The sequence below is a fragment of the Pinus tabuliformis genome, chromosome 5_1, assembly GCF_031772625.1.
Source record: "Pinus tabuliformis cultivar Carrire ecotype Pingquan chromosome 5_1, CPIR1, whole genome shotgun sequence".
NCBI classification, from domain to species: Eukaryota; Viridiplantae; Streptophyta; class Pinopsida; order Pinales; family Pinaceae; genus Pinus; species Pinus tabuliformis.
In genome coordinates this window covers 73,057,813-73,071,408 of record NC_142305.1, presented here as the reverse complement: position 1 = coordinate 73,071,408, position 13,596 = coordinate 73,057,813, and the positions used below count along the sequence as shown (strand labels likewise).

Genomic DNA, 13,596 nt, shown 5'->3' with positions numbered 1-13,596 from the left:
AAGAGTGATACCCCTTTCAGAGGTATTCCAAACTCCTCGAAAACCGTTAAGATGATAATCACAACCTGGAATATAAGAGGCCTCAATAGCAGAGGCAAACAAAGGTATCTAAATGAGAGACTGAAAAAAGAAAAACCCAGTATAATGATACTACAAGAAACCAAAGTAAGTACTGAGAAGATGAGATAAATTTTAACCAGAAACAGAAATAGGTCTGATATGATGGGACAAGATGCTATTGGAAGTGCTGGCGAATTGGTAATAATTTGGAATCCAGAAGAAATACAGTTCAGTAACTGGATGAGTTTCCCAAGAATTCTAACAGGAACTGCTAACATACTAGGGACGACGGAGGAGGTCATTGTTACAGGGGTGTATGGCCTGCACATCCAGAATGAAAAGGAAAACTTCCTACAGAACTTAAAGGCATTAAGATGCCTGATGCCAGGAAAACAGTGGATAATCGGTGGGGATTTTAACATGATTAAAGCCACAGGGGAAAAACGAGGAGGAATAAGGAGATTGGATAAGGTTTCGGAACAATTTGGAGACTTAATAAGAGAACAAAAACTGATTGATATCCAGACCATAAATGGAAATCACACTTGGAACAATCGAAGGGGAGGAGCCAATCAAATAGCTTCGCGCCTCAACAGATTCTTAATCTCAGAACAAATAATGATAAAGGATGTATTCATTGAAGCATCAATCTTACCTGTTGCAGGATCGGACCATTGGCCAATCAAACTAGAAATAGACCTAAAGCAAAGGCCCCCTAACAAACCCTTCAGATTTGAAGCCTTTTGGCTAAGAAATGAAGGATTGATGGAAAAATTAGAGGAATGGTGGAGAATGAGTGAACCAAGGGGCAAAAACAAGATGCATACTTTTCAACTCAAACTGAAGGAAATGAAGATCAAATTAAAGAAATGGAACAAAGAAGAATTCAGGAATATTATAGAGGAAAAAAAGAAATTGGAACAGAAAATGGAAGATCTACAACAAATGGACATCTTAGAAGGTATACAGGAAGAGGGAACAAAAGAAGAAGGAATGATTCTAAATCAGCTTGAGGAAAGAAGAAAACAAGAGGAAATCTTATGGAAACAGAAATCAAGGGTTCAATGGCTCAGGGAGGGCGAAAGGAACACTAAGTTCTTCCACAAAGCCATGGTCCAACACCGCCAAGGAAACAGAATATTCTCAATAAAAAACAAAGAAGGACAAAGAGTTCTTCAGCAGGAAGAGATTGAGAAAGTGCTAGTGAACCACTTCAAAGATATATTGAAGGAACCACAATCGAATAGATCAGAGGCCATAGCCAAGATAAGTAGAGAAATACCACAAATAGTGACAAGAGACCAAAATCAGGCTCTCATGAGGAAGATTACTAAGGAGGAAGTGGAGGAGATTGTCAAAAATATGAAGTGAAATAAAGCTCCTGGACCAGACGGGTTTACGGTTGAATTCTTCCAAGCTGGGTGGCACTTTCTTGCAGATGAAGTAGTGGATGTTGTAGAGGAAGCAAGGATAAATCAAAGAATATGGCCAGGAATAAATGCTACCCTTTTGTCTCTTATTCCAAAAACTAATCAGGCAGACCAGGCAGAAGGATTCAGACCCATAGCCCTCTGTAATGTCATTTATAAGATTGTGGCATCCATAGTAGCTCAAAGACTGAAACTCATCCTTCCAAGCATTATTTCTCCAGAGCAAACCGGGTTTGTTGAAGGGAGACAGATCTTGGACGGGCTAGTGGTGGCTCAAGAAGTAATTCACACGCTGAAAACAAAAAAAGAAAAAGGCATGCTGATCAAATTAGACCTATCAAAGGCCTATGATAGACTAAGCTGGAAGTACTTAACAGTGATCCTTAAAGCTTTTGGATTCTGTGACAGATGGGTAAATTGGGTGCTAAGCATGATATCTACACCGAATTTCTCCATTCTGCTAAATGGAGCGCCTACAACAACATTCAATGCAACAAGAGGCCTCAGACAAGGGGACCCTCTATCTCCCTTTCTTTTCATCATTGCAGCAGAAGGTTTAGGCAGATATATTAAAAAAGAATTAAGGGACAGAAACATTCAAGGGCTAAGATTATGGGGAAATCGAACCACTGTCACCCACCAACAGTTTGTGGACGACATAATGATATACTGCAAAGCAACCCTGCGAGAAGTGAAAAGGATAAAGAAAATCCTTGAGGTATTTATGGAAGGCACAGGGATGGAGGTCAATAATGAGAAATCCAGAACTTTCTTCTTCAACATAGCGGAACCCATACAGAATCATCTAACCAGAGTCCTGGGATATCGGAAAGGAGAGCTCCCGACCAAATATTTAGGCACAATGCTAGACTCCTCTTCCCTCAGGATAGGGAACTGGAAAAATATCCTTGAGAAAATCAAGAAGAGAATGGAAAATTGGACTTTCCGAGCTCTGAACTTAGCAGCAAGGGTGGTTCTTCTTAAAGCCACCATCCAGGCAATACCGATATACTCCCTATCAGTGATGAACGCTCCTAAAGGAATATGTAACAAACTTGTCGAGATGTACAGGAAATTTCTATGGGGGGGGCCGAAGCAAGAAAAGAAGTGGGCCCTATGTTCTTGGGAGAGCCTAACCAAACCTAAGGAAAAGGGAGGTTTAGGCCTCAGAGACCCAGGGATTTTAAATCAGGTGTTAGCAGCCAAGCTACGCTGGAGATGGTTACAAGGAGGACAGGATCTGTGGAAGGAAATTTGGACAATTAAATATAATATGCCCAACAATCCGGAAGAAATTATCAGGAAGCAAGATATGCCTCGGGGATCAGATATTTGGAACTTATCCATTCAAAACAGGGACTTAGTGGACAGCAATATATTCTGGGAAATCAAAGGGGGACAGACAGCGAGGTTTTGGGATGAAGCCTGGCAACAACGAGGAAAAATGGTGAATCTTCCAGGTATGCAAGAACTCCAAAGAATAGGTATGCACAGAAACCTGATCACGGTTAATGATTACTGGGTTGTTGAGCAAGACAATGAGGAATGGCGACACTGGAAACCTTTGGAGGAATGGGAAAGGAGTCCAACTGAAGAACAAAAAACAACCTTTAAAAAGGAAATGGACTCTAGGAAAATAAAGAGCAGAGAAGGTAGAGACATACTCCGTTGGGGCAAAGAAACAAAAGGGATATTCACTATAAAGGAGGCCTACAAAACAAAAACCCATCAAGATCAGGGAGAGGAAGACCAAATCTGGAAAAAGATCTGGAGAACAAAATGGTGGCCAAAGGTTAAATTATTTGCCTGGCTGGTAGGTAGAAAGAGAATTCTAACGTGGGATAGAATCCAGAAAAGAGGTTTTTATGGTCCATCCAGATGTCATCTTTGTGAATCGGCTATAGAAGAGCAGGAACATATCCTTAACGGCTGTAGCGTGGCGCAATTCCAATGGGGAAAAACGTTAAATCTTTTTTCCACAACAAACAGAAACTCGAATGACATAATTCAAACCATAATGGATTGGGGAGAAGGTAAATTCCATAGCAAAATAGTTAGAAAAGCGTGGAGTGTCACTGCGGGTTTTAACATCTGGAATTTGTGGAAGGAGAGAAACAACCGCATTTTCAGAGGGAAGGCAACAGGGCCGGAGGAGGTGTGGAAGCGTACGCTAAGTCAAATTCGGGAATCAATTTTAGCAGAGAACTGGGATGATGAGGACTGGAAAACATCGGAGGCAGAGACAGCCATCTTAAAGAAACTGAACCTAGAGCAGGGAATGATATATCATCGGGGAACTAAACAGAGACAACCTTTAGCTAATCAAAGCAGGACAGTGTTTAGAAAGCCTCCAGAAGGGTTCGTGAAACTCAATTTTGATGGTGCGGCGAAAGGAAACCCGGGTCCAGCGGGGTTCGGCGGAATCTTCAGAAACGAACAGGGGGAAACAGAATGGATATATGCGGAAAATGGAGGAACTATGACCAATAATGAGGCAGAGTTTATGGCTGTCTATCAAGGTCTCAAAATTGCCAGACGAAATGCATACAGGAAGGTCGAAATCGAGGGAGACTCCACCCTGGTCATCGAGACGATCAGGAAACTAATTCAAGGGAAGAATTGGGATAAAGTGGTGACAAGCTGGAGGAGTGCCAGCATAGTCAGGGACATTGGAGAGATGCTAACAGGTATCGATTATAAAATAACTGCGCATGTCCGAAGGGAGGGTAATAGACCCGCTGATTGCTTGGCAAATTGGGGGTGCAAGGAACCAATGGATAAAATAGATGACAGCTGGACAACCCAGTCCACGTTGGCGAAATGGGAAGGATTAAGGCAACTGCTCGGCAGAGATATTAATGATGCAGGACAAGGATAATCTTTACCCCGCGTGGACCGGGAAAGGGAGTAATTGGCAAGAGCAGGCGGAAAATCGGAGAGGACAAAAGGACAACACATTCAAATCACGGACAACAGGAATTAATGATTTGGCAGCAAGACAGGGACGACGCCCAAAGCAAAAAACGATTCCCATGACATCAGACATCATGCGAAGTAAAGACGCCAGACGAAGCGGGAAGAAATCCCATCATTCAAGCAAAGGTGGCGAGACAGGTATAAGGGGAAACAAAGGAAGAAGAGCAGGCATTAGTAGCACGAGAGAGTTGGAGAAAACAGAGGAATTCTGGAAGAGAGATAGTAACCAGCGACCCCAAAAACCGACAATGAGTGACCGGAAGAGGATAGCGAGCCAAAAAGGAAAGGAAGCAGTAGAGGGAAGGCACCCGGAGCAAGATTGTGTGAGAATTGACATAGAGAGTTCTGAGGAGATGGATTACATGCAAGAAGAAGCCTGCAAGGGGAATCAGTTCGATTCGGGCCAGAGCAGCAGGGGACCGAGGCCTGTTAGCAAAGAAAGAGGGCGGAAGAAGCAGGAGCAGGGGGGAAGAGGTCAAACCCGGAAACACACAAGCGCAGATGAAGGTAACAGGCAGCCGACCAGGAGAAGGAGGGGTAACAGGACGACCAGCTCAGCAATGCATGAAGCGGAACAAGCATACAACATGGAGACCAATGCGGATATCAGAAACATCATGGACGCGAAGGAGGCGAGGGTCTTAGAAGAGCCCTCCGACTCGGAAATGAACGAGTGGGCCTCTCAACTGCCAGACCCTGGCAACACGCGAGGCAGGCTAACGATGTACCGCCGGGCCCTGCACACATATTGGGTCCTCAAACACCTCCTTGCCAAAGCTCTGGAGCAGGTGGCGTCGGAAATGCTGGAGATAGCGCAAGCTTCAGCAATTGCAAAACAGGAAGCGGCAAGTATGGAGGAGCTGGTGCGACAGCAGAATGAACTCCTCAAAGAAATTAAAACAATGCTGATGGAGATGAAGAAAGACAGAGACAGCAACGCAAGGGATCGTGGATTTGCAGAGAATTAAGAGGCTGGTTTCCTGTTTCTTTTCCTGTTTTAAAAAGTTAATTTTTGTGTTTTGGGTCTATCGTAGATTTGAAAAGTTTTTTTTTTTTTGGGTCTATAATAAATATGAATAGGGCTCTAGGCAGGAACAGTAGGACTGAGAAAAACTGGGTCACCTTTTGGACAATTGGGGGAAAGAGGTGTTATAGTCTTGTGATAGGGAGCAATGTTCAAAATGGTAACTCAATTGACTCTTGGAAGGATAGGAGCCGACAGATCTGGTTTCCCCTCGGGGCAGATTGAGGCTCCTCTGTTTTGTACTATATTTGTTTATAATTAATAGATCTACCGCAGCTTACAAAAAAAAAAACATTTATCAAAAACCACAATCATTGATTAACTATCTTATAGACTTATGTTCAAATGAAAGAGATTGGGTTCTAGATATATTCTTAGGCTTAGGTAAGTTTTATTATATAGAATTGAATTTGAATATCTTCTTATTTAATTTATATGTCATTATACTAATTTAATTCACTATTTCTTTTGTGCTTGATAACTAAGTACAACACTAGCATGTTGCCTACAAAAATGAAGAAATTCCGATGCCATTGAAAAATACTCAGTATAGTGCAAATTTATTCAGCAAAGAATTAATGCTCTTCAATTTCTTTCAGATGCAATGCAAGAAATTAGGTTGAGGAAAGAGGATTTTAATGAATCACATGTGGCAAAAAAGGAAAAGGAACTTCAACCACCACTAGATGGAATGATTGGAAAGGCATACATTCGGAGATTCACAGACATCAAAGATCCATAAGAAGAGGAAATGAGCAAATTGAGGCAGAATAGATTTTGAAAGAAGATAATGATGAAACTCTAGAGGATGAAAAGTTTGGATTACGTGATATTATTGATTAAATTTAAGTTATGCTTGAAAATCAAGCTCATTTTTTGTAACTATTAATTAGTTATACTTGTAATGTTTTGACTTTGACATTTTATGAGAAGAATAAGTATCCAATCAATGTTGTTATATGTTCAATATTTGTATTATGTTATTTTCACTTTAATTTTTATGTGAATCATTTAAAAAAAAAAAAAGGTGATTATTATTATCTTTTGACATGAAATTCATAAAAAAAAACTATTATTTAACCATTTTTTGTTAAAATTTTCCTATAAAAATTGTGATTTTGAGATGTCATTTCTAGCAAAAAATTATCAAAATGTGTAATTTTTTGTTAATTGTTAAAAATTATTGTTTTTTTAGAGACAATTATTTGATATGCATTGAAAAATTAATTAACGATATATAAATATGTAGAATATTGAAACTTTAAAATATCGATCTTATTATTTAACTATGCAAAAAAATGAAGGTCTCACTACAAAAAAAAAATTTAAAAGAAAAACAAGAAAATAGGAAGAAGAAGACTACTTCAAAAGTTGTTAAATTTAGAAAATAATTATTCACATTTAATACATTAGAAAATTTAAAGTAGAAAAAGAAATCCTTTTAAAAAAAGGCCCTGATGCAGAATCAACATTTTTTAAAATCAATATGCAAATCACTAACATTCTAAATAATAATTTACATAAAAAAATTTAAAGTATCAAAAACTATGCTATATATATATTGCATCAACACTTTTCAAAATCGGTTGATTTTTTTGCTACCTCGAAAAAATGGGTAATTGTATCAGTTCCCATTTCAAATTTTACGTTGTTGGCAGTGGAAGCATTTTATCTTACTCAAATATTTCTTTTTGCCATTATTTTGGCTGAATTTAGGTTTTCTTTGTGTCTTCTTCTGTTTTCTCTTCTTCCCCTTTCCAACAATGCAAAATTATCTTCATCCTCTGCTTTGGATGATGTTCCATCTCTGGTATTTCTCCTGAACCCTTCTTGAACCAAATTAGGCCACAACCTTTCCTAATTCAATAATATTTCATTTCCATTCACAGAGTCTTGGTAGTTGTGCCAGTATTTTGGAAGGCCTAGAAGAATTAGGCTCACTAGGTCATCTCCTGCAATATTCACCCTAACACCTCCAAGCTCATCTTGAACTTGTGTAAACCTAGAGAGTTATTGTGGAATAATGTCATTTTTCTGCATCCCGATTTTCGAAGTTTGTCTTTCAGGGCCAATTTTCTATGGTCACTGCTATTTTCGAATAACTTAGTTAGTGTCTTCCACATAGAAAATGGTCTATTTTCCATGGATATTTTAGACCACATGGTCCCTCACACCTTCTAGAATAATTCTCCTGGCCTTTGCAACAAGCTTCTTCCATTGGGCTAATTGTTGTGAATTAGTGTTAGGTCCCTATAATACTAGTGATTCCCTCATTACTATTGTCATTGTATCCCTTATTGTTATTGTTGTGCCCCTATTGTCTCCATATTGTTATTATTGTGCCCCATAGAAGCCCACTATTGTTATTTTTGTGCCCTTATATTATTATTGTTAGGTTGGCTTTGGTTATATTGTGACCCCTTAGACTCCTATATATAGAAATGAGGTTTGTCATTTGTATCATCAAAGAATTGTTCATTTGTGTAATGTAAAGGAGGTTTCCCCCTCGAAAAGGCTGAATTCTAAGGTGTTGATCTTTATTTTCTATCTTTTTGTGAGTTGGTTTCATAACATTTGGCATCAGAGCTTTGGATTCTATGGTTTTGTTGCTCCAAACAGGTCATCGTGGCATTTTCGCTATAACTTTTTCGCTACAAAGTTTCAGAATATAAACAAGAAACTCATTTGAGAATAAATCGGTCTGATCCTCGGGTCCGAATTTTAGAGCTTGTCTCACTATATTTTCGGAGCTATGATTTGATGAAGTTAGGGTTTTTGAAAGCTCCAGAATTGTATCTCAAACAGGTCATCATGGAAGTGTCGCTATCATTTTTTTTCTACGAAGGTTCAGACTTTGAAAGTAAAACCCATTTGAACCGAAATCTTGGTGAAGCTAGGGTCTGAATTTCAGATATTGTCTCGCTATATGTTCGGAGATATAGTCTGAGGAAGTAAGGGGTTTTGCAGACTCTCAAATTACATTCTAAATAGGTGACCTTAGGAAAATCATCATAATGTTCTCTCTGAGCATCAGATTGAAATTTCATAAGAAGCTAAAGAAAAAGGACGTAATGCAATTTTCTGGGTATTGTTTTTAGTTTCGAAGGTCGAAAAAGTAACACCTGGCACTTCGTACAAGTTCGCTCTACTGAAATAGTATATAAGCCGGTCATCTTAGGAGGTGGGGCATAACTCTCTCTTCGAGAATCCAATTTTGGTCAGACTGGTGGCATTGGAAAGAAAGCATAGAGGGATACTGCAGGTCGCAATTTTATACCTTGGAGATCCGAAATTACAGAGTTACAGTCGTTTCAATATCGAGCTCCTACAAAGTGAAAAAAGGTGTGTAGGTTTTTTAAATTTTTGCATAAGTTTGGTTTGAAAAATTAGTTTGAAGGAATTCAAAGGGCATAGTGAAGAATTATTATCAGTAATTGATGCCCCGAAGAAAGAAAATGGAAACACCTAGTAAGCAACTTGAAAGCTCTAGCATGACTCATGAAGAAGAGGAAGAAATGCAACATGATATATCAAAATTACGATACCAAGTGCAACAAATTTCACTCGCACAAAAAGTAACAGAAGCTAAGATGGATGGTTTAAAGAAAGACGTAGAAGCTAAGATGTATGGCGTGGAAGCTATGATGGATGTGTTACACTAAAAAATGTCACCATGACTACTTACAGTTAGTATGGCTCAAATCAACAGTCATGCTACCCTCTTAGGCAAGTCTTATGCCTCTGCTATCCATCTCAAACTCAAAGAAGAGAGAAAGTCTTGTAAAAAATGTGTTTATCTCTGGGGACGCAGGTTCTCTCAAGCCTTAGCTGCGGGGACGCTCACAATGTTCACAAAGACTGCGTCTTTGGACGCTCTGTATATTAAGGGACAGGTGCGTCCTTCTGTAAAAGGCAAAATGCAAAGCGAGGTACATGCCCCCCAGGCTTCATTGCATTCAACCGGCTGGATGAAATGAAGGTTTACTTTCAATATTTAACTTGAAAAGGGAGTTGTTTCATTTTTATGGAGGTTGACACAAGAAAAGAACTATCCTCATACCTGATTCATTTTTTAATGAGGTTGACTCAGTAACAGGAACTGTCCTCAAAATCCTACTTTCTACAATCTACCTACATATCCTTAAAATCTACCTGATTCATTTTTTAACGAGGTTGAGACTAGAAGAAACTATCCTCACTACAGCCTGTTTCATTTTTTAACGAGGTTGATACAGGAAAAAACTATCCTCGTACACACTGATTCATTTTTTAACAAGGTTGACACAGTAAAAGGAACTTTCCTCGCTAATCCTACTTTCCTATATAACCTACTATCTACCTGATTCATTTTTTAATGAGGTTGACTCAATAAAAAAAATGTACTCATATGGTTTTTGACTGTGAGAATTAGTAAACCTTGACCAAGTAGTTCTTTTCTTTTCCTGCTCGTAAATTAAATTGAAAGTCGGCCATATGAGTACATTTTTTTTATTGAGTCAACCTCATTAAAAAATGAATCAGGTAGATAGTAGGTTATATAGGAAAGTAGGATTAGCGAGGAAAGTTCCTTTTACTGTGTCAACCTTGTTAAAAAATGAATCAGTGTGTACGAGGATAGTTTTTTCCTGTATCAACCTCGTTAAAAAATGAAACAGGCTGTAGTGAGGATAGTTTCTTCTAGTCTCAACCTCGTTAAAAAATGAATCAGGTAGATTTTAAGGATATGTAGGTAGATTGTAGAAAGTAGGATTTTGAGGACAGTTCCTGTTACTGAGTCAACCTCATTAAAAAATGAATCAGGTATGAGGATAGTTCTTTTCTTGTGTCAACCTCCATAAAAATGAAACAACTCCCTTTTCAAGTTAAATATTGAAAGTAAACCTTCATTTCATCCAGCCGGTTGAATGCAATGAAGCCTGGGGGGCATGTACCTCGCTTTGCATCATTATGCTGGGGGCATGCGAACTTTTTGAGCATAGTTCCTTGTCTTGTGTCAAGCTCGTTAAAAAATGAAATAGGCTAGTATGAGGATAGTTCTTTTACTGAGTCAACCTCATTAAAAAATGAATCAGGTAGATAGTAGGTTATATAGGAAAATTCCGTGTGACAAATTGGCGACTCCACTAGGGAATCCATTAATGAGAAAGTCTTTTCCTTTGTGTGAACTTTGCTCTGAGAAAATCATTTTTATTTTCTGGTTTTTGACTGTGAGAATTAGTATTTGGGTGGCTTAGCTTTAGATTTAGTTAGATTTGGTTTTTCTTAACTTTTCCCGAAGGACGCACCCTCTGAGTACTGCACAGTGCGTCTTTGGACGCGCTATTGCCATTTGCACAGAGCGGGCCCGCGCTTGTTCTAACGGGTTGCCTGCGTCTTCCTGTAAAAATTTAGGAAAACTCCATTTTTGCTTTAATTGCTTTTAGATTTTGGTTTTTCTTAGTGTTTTCTGCCCAGATCCTTTAGTACCCTGTCAAAAATTTTCACCTGAACTTGTTTCATTAGCATTCCTGCTTTTAGCTTTCATCAATTGGGTGTTTTGAGTCTCTTTTTTGAGAAATTTTTAATTTGATTTCCTTTGGTCATTACTTGGAGGTTTCTCTCAGTCTTTTCACAATTTTGCATCTTTTTGCTTTTGTTTTTGCAAAAACAATTCCCCCTCATTCGCTGGGGGGGGCTAAATTGTGTATGAGTGTTAATCGCCTTTGAGTGTTTTTATGTTTTGATCTTTGGAACTCTCACCCAATTTTCTCGACTTGCACTTGATTGGTTCTTAGATTACATTAGAATCATCTTGTGTTTGAGAATTCTCTTGCATAGATCACATTTGCATAATTAGAGTTCTCAGTTTCAGAATATGAATGAAAAATGTGCATAGATTACATTTGCATACTTTTCATGTGAATTGTGCATAGATTACAATTGCATAGTTTACATTCTGAAAAATCAATTGTAGATTTAGATCATCTTTCTTTGATTTGAATTTACACAAAAATAAAAATAAAAATTGGTTTGGAATTGATTTGCATTAGTTTTTCTTGATGAAATTAGTGCATTAGAGAATTTGTTAAATTTTCTCTTAATGATCAATTTTTTGCATTGTTGGAAGTGAATGGAAACTCTCTCCTTACTCTAGTTAGGATTCATCGAATTGAAAGGATTGCATTATCATATTCGATTGCATTCAATTGAGTCGGGTCATAACACCATTGGTTTCATCTCCATTTACCCATTTGAGTAATAACAGCCTTAATAACACAGCGCTTAATTAAAATTCATCTAGTAATTTTTACATTTCTAGGGCTCTGAAACACCAACATAGCTTAGGCTAGGGTCTTGGAGTAGGTAAGTACTTAACTCTCCAAGACTACAAAACCAAACAGATAGTTTATCTTGAGTAGATTAAATCCAATTGTTTCAGTTATACTCTGGGAAAGCTCCTCTTAAAGGAGAAGCACGAGCTCGTGTCCGAACCAGTGAGGGGATCATTCCTCCCTCGTTGGGAACGACGCCAGACAGTACGTATTACAAACGGTAAACCTCGGATTAACCATTGTCGAGGAGCCAGGGGTCACTTATCGGTAAACCTTGGATTGTTGTCAAGGAGCCGGTAAGGGGATTGGAGCTTGCTACTCTACCCTTGCGTGCTGTCGGAGTTTAGACTGTTCCCCCAGGTGTAATTGTTGTGATTGGTAACTTTAGTGACCATAATCTTTAGGGTTCTACTGAGGTGATGGTGGAGGGAAGGTCCCACTGTACCTGGAGCAGACGTCGGTTATACTCACTTGGATTTTCCGGGGGGTTCACTTCACTTCGAGACGGTTAAAGTGGAGGAACTTGTGCCGGTCTATTCATTAAGCAGGTTGCCGGGGTAACTGTTCCACCCGCCACTTCTGTATTGAATTCGGCGATGTTGGGCTTCATCACCAACTAGTGTTTTCGGTCCGGAAGGCTACTGTTTGTGTATGGTTTGACTCCTAGTTTTGATAGCGCGTGTTAATTTGTTTGTTTTTACTTTTAGAGACCATAGGTGTGAATTGTGAATTTTAATTGTTAGGTGTGAATTGTTAATTTTAGTTTTAAAAATTGTTAATAAAATTCACTGAAGTTGAATATAATGGCAAATGTTCCGGAATTTATCAACCTAGGAACCCCTCCTAATGAGAATCCTAGTACTTTTCCTTACTTTGGAAATGTTGGTCCTCCTTATATGGCTACTTTGTCATTACCTGGATTTACAATAGGTTTACCGATATGGTTATTTTCAACTTCGTTGGCCCAAAATACTCCAATTGTTCCATCTCAACCGGATGCTTCACCTCAACAGAGTTCACCATCTCAACATCACCAACCTTCTGTTGACCCTTTACCTTCTTCGCCTAATTTTTCTTCCTCCATTTCTTCCTCTTCGCCTGGTAAAAGCCTTGATGCTAGTAACCAGGAGGCTAAGAAGAAGAAGAAAGGGAAGAAGAAGAAGAAGAAGAAGAAGAAGCAAGATAAGAAAGAAGTCAACCAACCAACCATGGCTGTAAGTGTTAGTTGTGTTGAGGAAAATTCCGACATGCATCGTAAACCCAAATACCCTTGCAGACTTTGTAAGGGTGACCACTTCCTTGTCAATTGTCCTGGTATACCAAAGGTCCTGGAAGTTTGGTCAGAAAAATCTCATCAACTTTCCATTGATCCATCAACCAGTGATAGTCAGGTTCCTGGGAAAAAGGGTAAAGTTAGGTTTCCTTGTAAGTTATGCAAAGGGAGTCATCAAACTCACATTTGCCCTCACATAGATGAAGCCTCAACATTGTTGGAAAAACTTACTGTTCCACAGCAAGAATTTCCAACTGGTTACCGTAAACTTTCTCCCAACCTGTCGTCAACTGACGGAGTGATTGATCTAATTTCAAGTACAGTCGATCACACTCTCCCATTGGAGAGTGAAACTCATGTCACTCAGGTTGATGATCAATTAGTTGATCAAGTGGTCGATTCAATTTCACATTCGATCGCTCACACCTTCCCTTTGGAGAGTGAACTTCATACCGCTCAGGTTCTTCTTGTTACATCAGATTCTTCCATGCCGGGGGGCATTTCACCTGTTTCTACAGAACC

General features: G+C 38.9%; 1 protein-coding gene across 1 annotated transcript; it reads left to right on the top strand.

Annotated features, from left to right (window-relative positions):
- Nucleotides 1-222: 222 nt before the first annotated feature.
- On the top strand, nt 223-4,368 carry LOC149163509 (uncharacterized). Its single transcript, XM_089429152.1, has 2 exons — nt 223-1,021; nt 1,499-4,368. The coding sequence occupies exons 1-2, from the start codon at nt 223-225 to the stop codon at nt 4,366-4,368; spliced, it is 3,669 nt and encodes a 1,222-aa protein (XP_089285278.1).
- Nucleotides 4,369-13,596: the final 9,228 nt, after the last annotated feature.

Excerpts from the sequence above, each read along its gene's own strand:
- LOC149163509 (XM_089429152.1), top strand. The coding sequence starts at position 223 with ATGGGACAAGATGCTATTGGAAGTGCTGGCGAATTGGTAATAATTTGG. Across the intron at positions 1,022-1,498 it reads ACAAATGGACATCTTAGAAG|ATGAAGTAGTGGATGTTGTA; the intron begins GTATACAGGAAG and ends ACTTTCTTGCAG.